Source organism: Taudactylus pleione, unplaced genomic scaffold (genome assembly GCF_031769625.1).
Source record: "Taudactylus pleione unplaced genomic scaffold, aTauple2 ptg000637l, whole genome shotgun sequence".
Classification (NCBI taxonomy): domain Eukaryota; kingdom Metazoa; phylum Chordata; class Amphibia; order Anura; family Myobatrachidae; genus Taudactylus; species Taudactylus pleione.
Genome location: NW_028285039.1, coordinates 4,390,928 through 4,405,769, shown reverse-complemented (window position 1 = coordinate 4,405,769; position 14,842 = coordinate 4,390,928). Strand labels below are relative to the sequence as shown.

The following is a 14,842-nucleotide window of genomic DNA, read 5'->3' as shown; positions in this document are numbered from 1 at the left end:
GCTGCATATGGCATTGTGATTGCAATCATTAGCGTATCTTCGCAGTGAATCCTTACTGAATCAGGCCCTGTGTCTAATATATATTGTGACAGCCTGGGTATTTTGCTGAGTAGAATGGTCACTGGTGCAGTATTTGGATGCCCAGGTGGGGCTGTGTCAGCCAAACAGGACACTGGATGCCAGGACGTCAGTGGGCCACACCTGCTACAAGCAGACAAGACTGAAACTATCTGTGTGAAGTTGTGTGCAGACTTGCTGCCCTTTATACTGTAGTTAGGGCTGAAGAAGTGAGTAAGTGTCCTGACTGCAAGCTAGATTGTTTCTTATTTTCTGTAGATTTATGCTGACCATATGAACACTCAATTTTGTTTGTTGTAACCCAGACAAGCTATATGGTGACTCTTATTTGAGCACCCAAATACTGCATTACTGACCACTCTACTGAGCAAAATACCCCAGAACACTACATTATACACACGCACACACTATATAGTTATACATTATTATTATTATCATTTATTTATATGGCGCCACAAATGTTCCGCAGCGCCTTACAATGTACATAAACAAGTTGTAGACAAGCGACTTACAGAACAATACAATACAGGACCAGGACATACATGTATATATATATATATATATATATATATACACTGTATATTTGTATATATTTATATTTAGAGTAACTTGTAGTTCAGCTATAATCGTCCTTTAACAGCTTTGTTTTAAGAGGTGCATTTACAGTATACTGTCAAGCAACCTTGGAAAATAGGAAAACACACAGCCAGTTATGAAACATGTAATGCGTCTTTGGACTAGCCATTCAAATTCTAGTTTTAATCTTTTTCTTCTTTTATTTTGGCAGACTGCAGGAATACTAGCACAGACAATGATCACGGTTTATGCAAACAAACAAACAAACAAACAAAAAATCTGGTCACTGATTGTTGTGGCAAAAATGCAATTAAGTACTCATTGCCTGTATTCTCATTCACCTGCTCACTGTACTTACAATATATGGGTACTGAGCTACCTCTAATGCATCTTTCATAGCCTATTACACTACACAACGTTATATTATTTCAGCTATGCTGAAAATTATGTTCACATTACTATTTAAGGGCCAGGAACAAGTTGGAGAATTTTAATTTGGAACTCTACAAATATTTAATTAGGCTTTTCTACATGTATTAACTAAATCACCCAATCCTTTTACTAGGCATTCAATGCATAAAGGTGTGCAAACCTACTGCTCGGCACAGGGCTCCTTGTCACGGAAGAGACCTGAATATTTTTTACATAGAAGCTTCTATAGAATGGGTAAGTAACTGATTACAAGTCATTTAGGTTGAGAGAAAAGACTAATATCTATCAGCTTCATCCACAAAAACCATAGTTCACCAACATGAAGCCAAAACAAAACCTACAAAAATTATTTTCTGACCACTTACTGGCAATTTGAAAATTCCCTGGATCAAAAACATACTGGGCAAGATGTAATAGGGTCCGAGCTTTATAAATGTGCGAGTATGGAGCTATACATATTTTAATATGGTGCGAGAACATGCAAACTCACATGATTCTCACACCTCCGCAACTCGCAATGGCAATACACGCATCCAGATGTTTTGCAATTGTAAGGACACAACCTGGCCAATGTAATAGAGTGCAAGCGCTTAACTCGCACATTAATACTGTCTAAAAACACACAAAAAAAACAGACCTGTTTCAGGCTTTGACTTCAAACCGCTAGGTTACTAAAGGTTACCTAGGGGTTCCCACCATTGAAGTCATGTGTGGAAACCGCTCATTGGCTGAGAGAGACTCGAAACGCGTTGGGGTGCCATGTACTTACCTGTGTACATCCTATTTCCTTTGGGGATAGTTTGATAATTGAATCCGCCTGGTGGAACCTTCTGTGGGGTGCAACCTAGGAATTTCTCGGGCTGCATATCTAGGAGCGCTGGTGTGGTTTTCACTTTTTATTGTATAACAGACACAGAGGAGCCTGGAAAATAACAGGTGGATCCATGGAGCCTCATCATCCGCACCCAGCAGACTGATATGCACTGTTGCACTGCGCATGCGTTAAGGTACATTTCCATAGTCACACTCTTCAGGTCTTTATCTGCAGTGTGAGTGACAGGTAGGGAGCATTTGGGGAGGCAATGGTGAGTGGCGGCTAAAAACGCAGGCGTGTCTCACCCGTTTCAGGGGTTGGTTACCCTGCATCTGTGATCCCGTACGCAGGAAACAAGGCTCCGGCGTCTAGTTACAGCGCCCATTCTGAGCGACCATAGACTTACTGGAATGGAGGAGTCGATGTTTGCCTGATCTGCATCCAATGTTGCATATGTGTGTGTCACCCCACTATGTGTATTGTAGCTAAGTGGATTCAGTCTCTTTCTTTTCCAGCGGAGAGGTAAGGAAGTTAAATCCCCATGCACAATGATATACAACGATAGAATAGATGGTATTTATTTTGCAGGAGGTCAATTTGTGTTTAAATTAAATCGCAATACTAGTACATTGTCACTTTAACATAACCCATTGTATACATTTAACAGCAAATATCCCTCACTATTTGGCATATAACTTAGACACATTAACATCAGACTAACTTCTGATTCCCGTATTCCTATGTTATTTTACTACAATTGCTATTTTCTATTGCAACTATAAATAAATCTAAATGACCATTCTTTCGGTGGTGCACTTACTACTCTGAACAAGGGTTCTTATATAAAATCCTTTGTATGATGAAGTCTGGTTTCTTTGCAAGTAGCTTCAGTAGCACCTTTTTATTTAGTAGACAATGTAGATGGGGAAGGGCTATACTGCCACAGGGGACTCACTCTGACTACACATCTTAGTTCTCAGTCAGCTCTGAATTAGGTAACAGTTAATATATTGGCATTGGCCAACCTACACAGAAGTGAAGTAATTATGTTGTGTAGCTACAGTAGATCTCTCTGTCTCTGGCAAATTATAGATGTCCGCTGCTGTTTTTCTTTAATACAAAGGTCTGTGTAAATGTCAGCTTATCCTGCCATGGAGGTAATCACAGTCCTGACTAAAAAAAGTGGGATCCTGAGGGGTGCTGCTGAATTTAGTTACTGTCTCTGCAAGCTCTCATTCAGCTACGGCCTGGGCTGTGATGGATGATCTGAGTACAGTGTGAGGTTACAGACCTTATGAGATCAGCTGCCATTGTATTGCACACAGGTCATCTGTAAACTAATGAGCCTTTCCCTGACCATTAAACTCTGTCTATGTGAAACTGCTGTAAATCTCCATTGACTGCCTCCTTACACGTCAGGCCCCACCTCCGGAAACTGGCAGGGGCTTCAGTCCCTTCTCGCTCGGGTGCCCATTCCCTGTCTCAGCAGCAGTGCAGCTCCAGCTTCCTGGTCAGTTACCTCTTCATAACTGAAGGGATGCCGGGCACCGCGAGCGTTAGGTTTAGGGCACCCGTGGGGGACTTAGGGTTAGGCACCCCGCCGGGAGGGTTAGGCTAGAGGGAGGGAGGGTTAGGCACCCCCAGGGGGACACTTAGGGTTAGGCACCCCCCGGGGGACTTAGGCTTAGGCAGCGGGGAAGGAGGGGTTAGAGTTAGACACTTAGAGGGGGGATTATGGTTAGGCACTTGGGGGGGAGGTTCGGGTTAGGCACCCCTAAGGAGGGTTAGGGTTAGGGGGTTAGGTTAGCCAATACTTACCTATCCACGATCGGGATTTCCAGCACTGTCGGGCTACCGCTGCCGGGAACTCTGCTGTGGTCGGCCTGGCGCTGCCGGGAATCGAACATGCGGCCGGCGGTATTTCATACCGATTCCCCTCACATAACAGGGTATTACATGTGTACTCAGTTGTGAACAGCTGCCATGACTCAGGTGGGCTTCTCAGTACCAATCCCGGCCACTGTTGCATTAGCATATTTTCACATATCCACAGCTATGAAAATCGCAGCCGCAGCAGCAATAGCGTACAGCTCTGACTCGGGCCCCTGGTGCAAACTCGCCTACAGTATATACAGCAGGATCCAGACTCAGGTAACAAAATAAAATAAAATGCTTCCTTGCTCCTACACTGCTGAAATGGGTGAGTCTTTTCTACAAGCTCCTGACCAAGTTACCTAGGGAGGGTCTGGGAGGGGAGTAGGGAGACTGTCAGAGAAAGTTGGAGAAAAAGGTGGAAAGACATAGAGACAGCATTCATTATAAAGGCAAAACCAGCTTCTTTCTGCATTTATAAGGATTGTTGCTTTAAAAGTACGGGAAGACTCGCAGGAGTTCCAGCAGCGGCTGCAGTTCTCAACCTATTACATAAGCCCCATGGAAAGAGAAGAGAAAGAGACACTGGAGAAAGGTGGAGGGAGAATAAAAGGAAAGACAGAGGGGACTAAAAGCCAGAAAGCACCTGGTATAATAGTGATAAGAGAAAACAGATGCTTTCATTTCAGTACATGTAATGTGCTAGTGGCAGGGAAACTAGATTGTAAGTCAGGGCTGTAACTAGGGTGGTGCGCCCAGTGCCATGGCACAGGGCAGGGGGCGCTGTTTGGACCTGTCAATTTTCCTGTTTATTATCATTCTCAGTTGTAGCTTCCCCTTCTTTTATCCCCAGCATCTCCTGGCTTCCCCCATTTCTTCCCTGGCCTTTCCCTATGAGGCCATGGCCCTTTTCAGGTGCCCTATCTTATGTCCCTATTAAAAAAATGGGGGGGCGCCAATGCTCTCTCTGGCACAGGGCACCAAAAAGTCTAGTTACGGCTCTGTTGTTAGCTCTACTGAGTTAGGAACTGATGTGTCAGAATTATGATACTCATAGAAATATTTAAAATGAGCAGTCCCAATAGCTGGCCAGGCCCATGTATTGTGGGCCTGATTCAGAGCCGGACGCTATTTGCGCTCGCTCGTTCAGAAAAAGGGGCCGGATATTTAAATAGAGCGCTCGCTCTTTGCGGTCTGTTGACGCCTCTATGTCTGAACGAGCGAACTAAACATTCGTTTGCTATTTTTTAAAAGACGCCCCCTGGCCGCTCGCATTCTACATCATCTCCGCTTTTTATTAGATTAATCGAGTACATCGAAAGGCGTATGAACTGCTCGCAGTGCTTGTGGCAGCATTTTCCTACCGCAATCATGCGAGCAGTTTCGGCTAAAAGACAACCAAGTGATGTGGCGATGACGCTGCTTTGTTATTATGCACACCCTTAAAACGCCCGTTTTGACCGTTTGGCACGCCTGCGTTCGGATCTCCACTCCCCGTTTTCAAGCACCTTCCCCTGTTACCACCCACAAACGCCTCATCCTGTCACTCAAATTAACAGGCATTCGCTATTTTGCGAGCACACAATTTCCGACCGCAATGACTGGTTCGCGCATGCGTATTACAACCCATACGAATGCGCTGTTGTGCGAACATCGCTTGGAGCGAACGAGCGGCCGCTTACGAGCGGCTCTGAATCAGGCCCAGTGTTGCAGCTGATAAAAAGGACAGAAATCAAGTGGCTATGTTTTTGTATTTTTGAGCACCTGTCAAAGACCATAATGTTGTAAAAGGAGTATAGTGAACACAGAGAAAGGCAGAACATTCCAGACAGGTTCAGGTCTGCCCACTAGGTAACCAGCAAAATTCACCAGTGGGTACTATAGCATATAGGCAGGATCAGACTAGTCCACAGTGGTACGGCAGGAAATTCCTGGTGGGACCCACACCCTTCTCTAGGGATCAGGTTCCAGATTGTACACTTGCATTATACAGGGTGGTCCATAAGGCCAGGATGTGCTAACGGCGAAAATGCGGTAATACCCACGAAAATGCAGTTTTCGGGGGTTTTACTGCATTCTGTACATGTAGTATCGCATTCCAGTGCTTTGTCACGATGGGTAACGCCACCTTCAGGGCTTTTTTAGGGATAATCCAGACTGGGAGGGATCCATCCCATAACCCCCCGCGGCCTGCTGTCTTCTGCGCAGAAGCACGCCAGAGTGACTTCTGGGTGTTAAATCTGGAAGTCCCTCCGTCCTTTGCAATATTCTTGGTACACACTGTGGTACATCCCGCCTTAAGTGTGGAAACACAATTATAAAAAGGAAATATTAATCTACACATAAGATATGGGAGTGGGGGATGGGTATGTCACCGGTATGGCGGTCATATTGAAATTGGCTAGGAAGGTAATCATGTGACATATCAAACAGATGCAGAAATTCATAAGAAAAACAATGGTGTTCTTCGTTTTAATTTATCTGTATTCATTTTTGAGTTGTCATTGTCATTAATGTCACTACCTGCAAAGAAAACTTAGTTAAAACTTGAGAATGAATAAAGATATGTATAAACGAAGAAAACCATTGTTTTTCTTATGAAATTCTGCATCTGTTTGATATGTCACATGACTACTAGACACTGGATTAATACATGGTGGTCCATTAGTGTGAAAACAACCTTATAAAAAGGAAATTAGCAAGGAAATTATAATCCAGTGTCTCGTCGTCATGTGACATAACAACCAGATGCAGAATTTCATAGGAAAAACAATGGTGTTCTTCATTTTAACGTATCTTTATTCATTCTCAAGTTTTACATGAGTTTTTTTTTGCAGGTAGTGACATTAATGACAATGGCAACTCGAGAATGAATAAAGATATGTTAAAACAAAGAACACCATTGTTTTTCTCTCTGCATCTGTTTGATGTCACATGACTACCTTCCTAATTAAAAAATTAGAGTTGCATCGAAGTTGCCAACTTCAAGATTACCGCCATACTGGTGACATACCCTAAAGAGTTTTCCCCCACTCCCATATCATATGGATTAATATTTCCACACTTATGGACCTCCCTGTACATTTTCACTCTGTTAGAAGGTCATTTACCTGGTGGAGCAGGAACATGGATGTATATGGGTGATTGGTTTGTTTTTATTGAAACTATGCCGAGATTTTCTCTCTGGACAATCAAAATTACTGGTTAGAATAACAGATTTGGGGGTCCATGTACTAAGCAGTGATAAGTGACAGAGTGAAAAGTGATAATTCTGTGATAAGTGCCAGCCAATCAGCTTCCAAATGTCATCTCACAGGCTGTGTTTGAAATATGACAGTTGGGAACTGATTGGCTGGCACCTTATCACAGACTTATCACTTTTCACTCTGTCACTTATCACTGCTTAGTAAATAGACCCCCTAATGTTTTGTTGTGTGGAAAAAACATTTAAAATATAGCATTTTGCAGACTATGATGAAGACAAAACGTTAATCCCAGCAGTAATAATTTAGATAATTAAACCTTGTTTGTACAGTGACATGTATTTGGCCTTTACTAATGCAGTTCTCATTGAGTTTTAGGCACTGGCTGGTGTGTACGGGGGTACCCTATATACTGTATATAGTGTGTGTTAATGTGGTATATACTGTATAGATAGGATCACTATCACGTGCTTGATTATTATACATATGTTACATTATACTGCTTTTCCAGGACTATGGTGTATTTACTACAGTGCATAATCTGGTAGATTATACTGCAAGCACTATCAGTATTTACTATGTAGTTATAAAGGGGCCTTAGAGCAGGCACTGTAGTATTCATGTTGGCTGCTGACTTTGTGCTTTCTATTGGTTGGCCACGACTCTGTAGTGACTGGCCACACCCCTATGGTGGCTGGCCATACCCCATAAGCATAGGCCCCCCCACTGCATGCCCCGATGGGCCCTTCATGCCCCAGTCTGACACTGCTGACCTTTAAGTGTGCAAAGAAGGTCTGAGTTTGTCTCACATAGAAAACTCGGACCCTATTACATCTCGCCCACTATATTATATCATTTATGCTTTCTATAGAGTCAGCTACTGTGAACGTAAAGTGCTTTTTTTATAGTTGCCCTTTTCCATATTCTTACCAGCTCCACTACATATTTTCTGTGAATTGCGGGGCAAATAAAATAATACTTTTGTCTCTTCATTCTATGCCACTTTTAATATAAATTCCCAAAGAGAATAGTTTATTATTATCCTTTATTTTTAAGGCGGTATAAAGTTTCTGCAGCGCTGTACAGGGGATATACACAGATACACATATTTGCCTTATTCCCCATTTTGCTATGGAAGTTTAGGCGTTCCATACAATAATGCCTGTATCATTTTTGTGACAAATAAAATTCAAAGCCCCGCACAAAGCAAAATGAATGGACCATGTTACCAAGCTCTTCTCATAGACCATAAATGTACAAAATGCAATACAGAATGTCACTCTGAGGAATGGTAAAACAAAAATGGTAAAACAAAAATGGAGTATAAAGATTGTACCACCAGAAAACGTCACACAATTTTAGCCGGGGACACACTATAAGATATATCGCACAAAATAAAGTTCCGAAGCGGATCGGAACGATGTATCGTGCAGATCGTATAGTGTATACTATACTGTCTTCCTTGCATGTGCATGGGATGTAGTCCTGTAGTCTTAATACCGGCGCCAGAATCCCGACACGTCGGGATCCAGGTACCAGTATCCCCACCGGCGGCATCCCAAAGGTTAATATCGGGGGTTAACACCGTAAGTCTCGGGGGTTATCACCGGGAGGTTAGGGTTAGGCACTAATGGGGGAGGGTTAGTGTTAGGCTCTAGGGGAGGAGGGTTAGGGTTAGGTACCGGGCAGGGGGAGATTAGGTTTAGGCACTAAGGGGGGACGGTTAGGTTTAGGCACTAGGGGGGAGGTTAGGGTTAGGCACTGAGGAGGGAGGGTTAGGGGTAGGGGTAAGGGTTAGCGGTAGGACACTTACCTTATAGTGTTGGGATTCTGGCAGCCGCGATGCTGCTATCGGAATTTTGACCAGGGACATCATAACCACCGGCAAATCATACCCAACCCGTGTGCACAATGGTCGTTCATCGCATTGTCCCATCTGCTGTGCTGCACAAAGCTATGAATGACACCATGCTGCTAAATGCAGCATGGAACGATATATCGCACAGTCATACATCGGATTGTATAGTGTGTACGGCACTCGCGATATATTGCTCCATCACATCGTGCCGTTATCTGGGTACACATCACATAGTGTGTGTTCAACTTTAGAATCTTCCTGTTCAGCTGCAAAAATTTAATTGGAGCAAATTTAATTGGATCAAATTAGTATTCTGTACATAATAATATTCTGCAGCAGTTTGGAAGTGCATGCTATTGCTAAATCTATGACCTACGCATGCTATACATGTGCATTACAATATAGGGACCCTACATAGAAAGGCTTCTTGCAATGTTGCTCTGGTCTGCATTACGTTACAAACTGGTTTGACCCCATGCTCAGTCGCTGACTGTTTACAGAGTGTGCATTGCAATAAGCACTGATATCAGTTTAAAGACAAACCACTAGATATCCCAAAGTGATTTTATGTCTGGAACTGTTTACTAACATATATTTCTTTGGCTTAATTAAGATCTGATGTGTTAAGGAAATTAGTATGTTTTAAGATCTGCAGAAGTATTTGGAGACAGTAGCCCTCTGCCAGGGTATATAAACATTCTGCAGCAGCTAGGCTAGCATCTCTCTTCTCCCTCATAGTACATACGTCTTACTTCTTCACAGAAAACACCAAACTAAAATGACAAATGTATTGAATGCCAGAGACAACCTGGGCCATGTAGTGATCTACAAATAAAAATATCTATAACCCGCAAGAACAAAAGTCTACTGACACATAATAAACCTGAGGTTGCAATACTATTTCTTATTATATGACATGTAATACCCCCCTGTGACAGTAGGTACAGTGATACAATGCTCTATGTATGATCTGTTAGTGAACAGAGGCTGAGCTGTGATAAATAAAGGTGATAGATAAAGAGATGCAGAGCTGTGATATAGTAAAAGGTGAGCTGTAATAAATGAAGCCCTATGAGGAGTGAGAATGAGAAGCAGCACCAAGTAACACTTGTGTAGTATAGTAACTGCATATAAGCTGTTTGTATGCCTTGTGTCTGTATCTGGGAAGATAAGTGAGAGCCTGATAAAAAAGAAGGGGAATATGTTTGGAAGAACAGGCACTAGCAAGGAGATGTATATATTGCTGTTTCCAATACATACCATAACCCAAGCACTGTGCAGGAGTGGAGAAGGAGATGTACATATGTTTCCTTCATCATTTATGAGCTTGCAACCATGTTCTGTGCTGGAGGAGTTGTTTACTAAAAAGAACATACTTTGGAATAGAGACGGTTTGGCGCCCAACTTGTTTTATTAGCACTGCACAACCACCATGTTACCCTCACCTGTGTCACTAATTGCTCACAACCATAAGCTAGGAGGTGACCTGCCAACCATGAACCTCATACCAGCTACACAGTGACAGGTGGCAGGGGCGTATCTACCCTATGGCCAATGGGGGTGCACCTCCTGGCAGTGCCACCCGCGGCCAGAGGGTAGCGAACTCAATCAATGCCCAGTCACATGGAGAGCCCCCTTGAGTGCTTTGTTATTGCGACGCAAAGCAGTCTTTCCTCCGCCTCCTGTATGGTCTCTTGGGACTCCCAGTCCATTCCCATATACCCCTGCTCCGAGGAGCCGTTAGGTGGCCGCGACGTTTTGGCGGGCAGCAAGTGCCGGCCTGCCCATCAGCTCCAGTGAGTCCACACTAATGATGGCGATGCTGACACCGCCAACACACCACTACAGCTGCCAGTCCCCCGCTGTGCAGGAGCTGTGTGCTGTAAGTGTTCTCATGTGTGGTGTGAATGTGTGCTGTAAGTGTGCTCGTGTGCATGTATGCTGTGAGTAAGTGTGCTCATGTGTGTGTGTATGTGTGCTGTGAGTAAGTGTGCTCATGTGTGTGTGTATGTGTGCTGTGAGTAAGTGTGCTCATGTGTGTGTGTATGTGTGCTGTGAGTAAGTGTGCTCATGTGTGTGTATGTGTGCTGTGAGTAAGTGTGCTCATGTTTGTGTATGTGGCATGTAAGTGTGCTCATGTGTGTATGTGTGCATGCTGTGTGTGTGTGTGTATATATGTATGGGCTGTGTAGTGAGGGAGGCTGTGCTGAGGAATGCTATGCAGTGAGGGGCTATGGTATGAGGGGCTGTGATGGGGGCTGCGAGGTGAGAGGGTTTTCCTGTGCTGTTATTAATGGGCAGGTAAAGTTATTATAAATATAGATATGGGCTTTCGGCATGTGCGCCTTACCTATTTCAAATATGGGGGGCGCCAGTCTCTTACTTTCCAGGAGCGCTCGGACCCCTAGATAAACCCCTGACAGGTGGTTACCGTAACTTACAGCTCTGTATATACAACAATGTTACTTTTTTAATTAGGCACAAAATCTAAAGGAATAGGTTACTTATAACTTGAACAACTCATTTTAAAGTAACACGTAATCTGAAAATTTATAGTTTTACAGTATTCTATATTATATTCACAGATGTACTGTATAATCTCAAAAGGACTATTTGCAGGTGTGATAATACCTTGGTTATTCCAACCCATGCAATACCTCAAGCCAGATTTTAAACTAAAGGCATCATTATTTATGATACTAGTTTCTTCACTGACTCATCATGAGTGATGTATTAGTGAAAGTGCTGAAATAAAAAGTTAAAGCCAGTTAGAAATATTTCTCTTACCAACTGAGCAATCAGGCCCCATCCAGTTAGGATCACAGCTACACAGACCTGTGTCAGTGAGGTATGTCCCATGTCCACTGCACTGATCTGGACACTGAGTTCTCGGTAGCTCGCAGTTCTGACCACCCCACCCAGGGCTGCACAGGCATTCCTTATTCACACACACTCCATGGTTGGAGCATGTTGGGTCCATACAGTCCACTACAATTGCAAATGGAAAAAGTTTTGATCAGCATCTAGTTATTGATACAGCATATACACAGCATATTGACCATTTGTATGGAAACTTGTGTTTCTAATTCTATATATGTCATCACAGCATAGGTACAGAAGCACATTTTCTCTCACTCCTTATAACTACAAACTAATAATGATATTGACAAACATGTATGTAAAAGTTTCCAGATTCTGACAGAGCGTGAGATATACAGTATGGCATTGTGAGCCTGATTCAGATATGTACGCTAAGGAATCCGCAGCTGCTATCCCGCATGTAGCTGCTGTGCAAAAATATGCTGCTGTAGCCGGCTGTAAATGTACTGAGATTCCACCGGCGGCTTTACAAATCCAAGCAAGTGCGTACAAATACGCAGCCGCCATGACACATCATTCTATAATCTAAGTAACCCTCTGGTGGCACATCATTCTATAGTAACCCTCTGGTGGCACATCATTCTATAGTAACCCTCTGGTGGCACATCATTCTATAGTAACCCTCTGGTGGCACATCATTCTATAGTAACCCTCTGGTGGCACAGAATGGCCGTCTGGGCTGAGCCGCCAGAATCACTTTATCTGTGTACGGGATCGCAGACGCAGAATAAGACACAGCCTGACAATTGCTGAGACATACTTGTATTTTTTGCAGCCACTCCCCGTTACCTCCCCCATATGTTCCCTGACTGTCTATCACTTTGCAAAGTAAACCTCACTGTGAGCAGCATCGCAAAGGTACATCGATGCATGTGCATAGCCTGAAACATCGCTGAACGGTGTAAATATCAGAGTAGCGTACAGTCTGAATCATGCCCTGTATTTATAGTTCATCCATTATACACCAGAATGAGGGAGATGTTTGTTAGATTCTAGATGTCGCTTATCTAGTACAGTTCATACAATGATAGCTAGGATCTGATTGGTTGCTATGGCTACATCTCCACTTGTCCTCTATACAAAGCATGCACTGTAGAGCGTGTGTGTGAGTTAGCATTGCAATCACTTGCGCAGATACAAAGTCATAGCAGATCGAGGGATGGGACGTCAGCGTTTGGGGGGGCAACGGGGGAGTGGTTGGAGAAACGCAGGAGTGCCTGTCCGTTTGAGCGCCGTTTCCTGGGCGTGCATAAATTAGCCACTGCGATGGCATACACAGCTTGAGTACTGCATGCAACGACATTTGCAATTTCTGAGACAGGTCAGACCTGCTGTAATTCTGCATGAGGGACCAATGTTACTCGATGGTACCGATGTATACGCAGGTATGCGAAGTCTTACGAATATGAGATAGTGGTAGTGGGCGTCTCTATGCTGGCTTTGTGATTGCAAACATTAGCATATTTTCACAGCAGATCTGCGTGCGTAATCGCAGCTGTAATAGCAATCCGTAGTGAAGCAGGCCCTTGATTCATTATTAAGCCAGTTCCAAGAGTATCATATAAGGTAGATTTTTTTTTTATTCTAGACAAACACTCTCCATTTGTAATTCTGGACACTGATACTAAATAGTTTTCTTTGTTTTTTATGAGAGAACGTCATTTTTGCCTGCAGCTATAGAAATGTTGTGGTAGAACAGAAGGATCACAAGAGGCTCTTCAAATTTTATGCCACTCTCACCACAATGTATAATAATAGCATTTATATGTTATATGTCGGTAACATCAAGGTAACATGGGGATTAGTGCTGCCATTATTTATATGGTACATAACATATGGTATATAATCGTTTATCTATTTTTAAAGGGACTGTTATATATTTTATATATATATTAGGGGTGAGCGGGTTCGGTTCTACTCGGTTCCGTTCGGATTTAAAATCCGAATCTTATTGGCTATCAGCTGTCACAAGTTTTGGATAGCCAATAAGATTCGTTTTTTACATCCGAACGGAACCGAGTAGAACCGAACCCGCTCACCCTTAATATATATATGTATATATATATATATATATATATATATATATATATATTAGAATGACATATCGAAAAAGAATAAAGAACAAAAAAGGGATAAAAGTAGTTTTGTGAACATTATGCAACGTAAGTTCCTGATGAACCATGAATTACATTTATGAAGTTAAATGTCATTGAAAAATGACTTGACCACGAAACTGGCAAATACAACAGTACTAAGTTAACCTAATTTGTCAATTTCACTTACGTCCCTGCCACAACGCCGAGCAAAATCTGACAAATGTTCCATTTCATTTTCCTTTGCAAATTTGTTAATAGAGCAACAGTGTTAATGCGGCAGAAAATATGGATCATATTGATTTCCATGCCACTTCCATTTCAGGTGAATTGTTTGGACAACATAGCTATGATGAATATCCCGGCTAAAAAGCTTAACTTGAATAAAAAATACTGCTGACTCCGAATTCTCAATTCCATTCCGTACTTTGATAAGGGCGTATGAATGACACTGCATCATTATTTTTGGAGACGTAATCAATATGATAAACTGCATCATTTTACAGTAACGTGTAAAATTGTGTTGTGTTTGTTTAGTCAAACACAAAAATGGTTGTCAGAGTTAGATGTGAAAGGTGAACTGAACATTGATTTAACCTTTTATTCTATTTAAAGTCAACATTGTATGTGCAGGATGCATTGGTAATATATGAAATAGTGACTTTACAATGTCGTGGCACAGAATCGGTGGCCTGGATCCAGACTTTCACTTAATACAGCACACTTCATAAGAAACCATTCGTCATTCTATACTAATCATTTGGAGTAGCTTTGGCAGGAGTTTCCTAGTGCATTTTAAATGACAAATGTCTGCATGCGCTGTTTTCAAGTATTTATCTGCATATAATGTATTTGCCTGTTCCTCTAAACATAAGGTTCTTTTGCCTTTTACCATACACCTTTTCTGTATTCACATCTCATAGGCTATTGCCCGCTCTGTTTATTCAGCTTGTGAAATGTTGCCATTAGTTTTTCAGTTGTAGTTTAGTAATATTTCATAGTGTTTTGCAAATTACATGTTTACAGCAAAATATAT

At 42.4% G+C, this 14,842-nt stretch overlaps 1 protein-coding gene across 3 annotated transcripts in view; it reads right to left on the bottom strand.

The window, feature by feature from the left end:
- The window catches only part of TENM2 (teneurin transmembrane protein 2), a 2,186,131-nt gene that overhangs the window by 313,131 nt on the left and 1,858,158 nt on the right, over positions 1 to 14,842 (bottom strand). For all 3 annotated transcript variants that reach the window (XM_088454943.1, XM_088454942.1, XM_088454944.1), the window contains one exon: positions 11,621 to 11,821. In XM_088454943.1, coding sequence (XP_088311069.1) covers positions 11,621 to 11,821 — 201 coding nt within the window. The remainder of the gene's footprint in view (positions 1 to 11,620; positions 11,822 to 14,842) is intronic.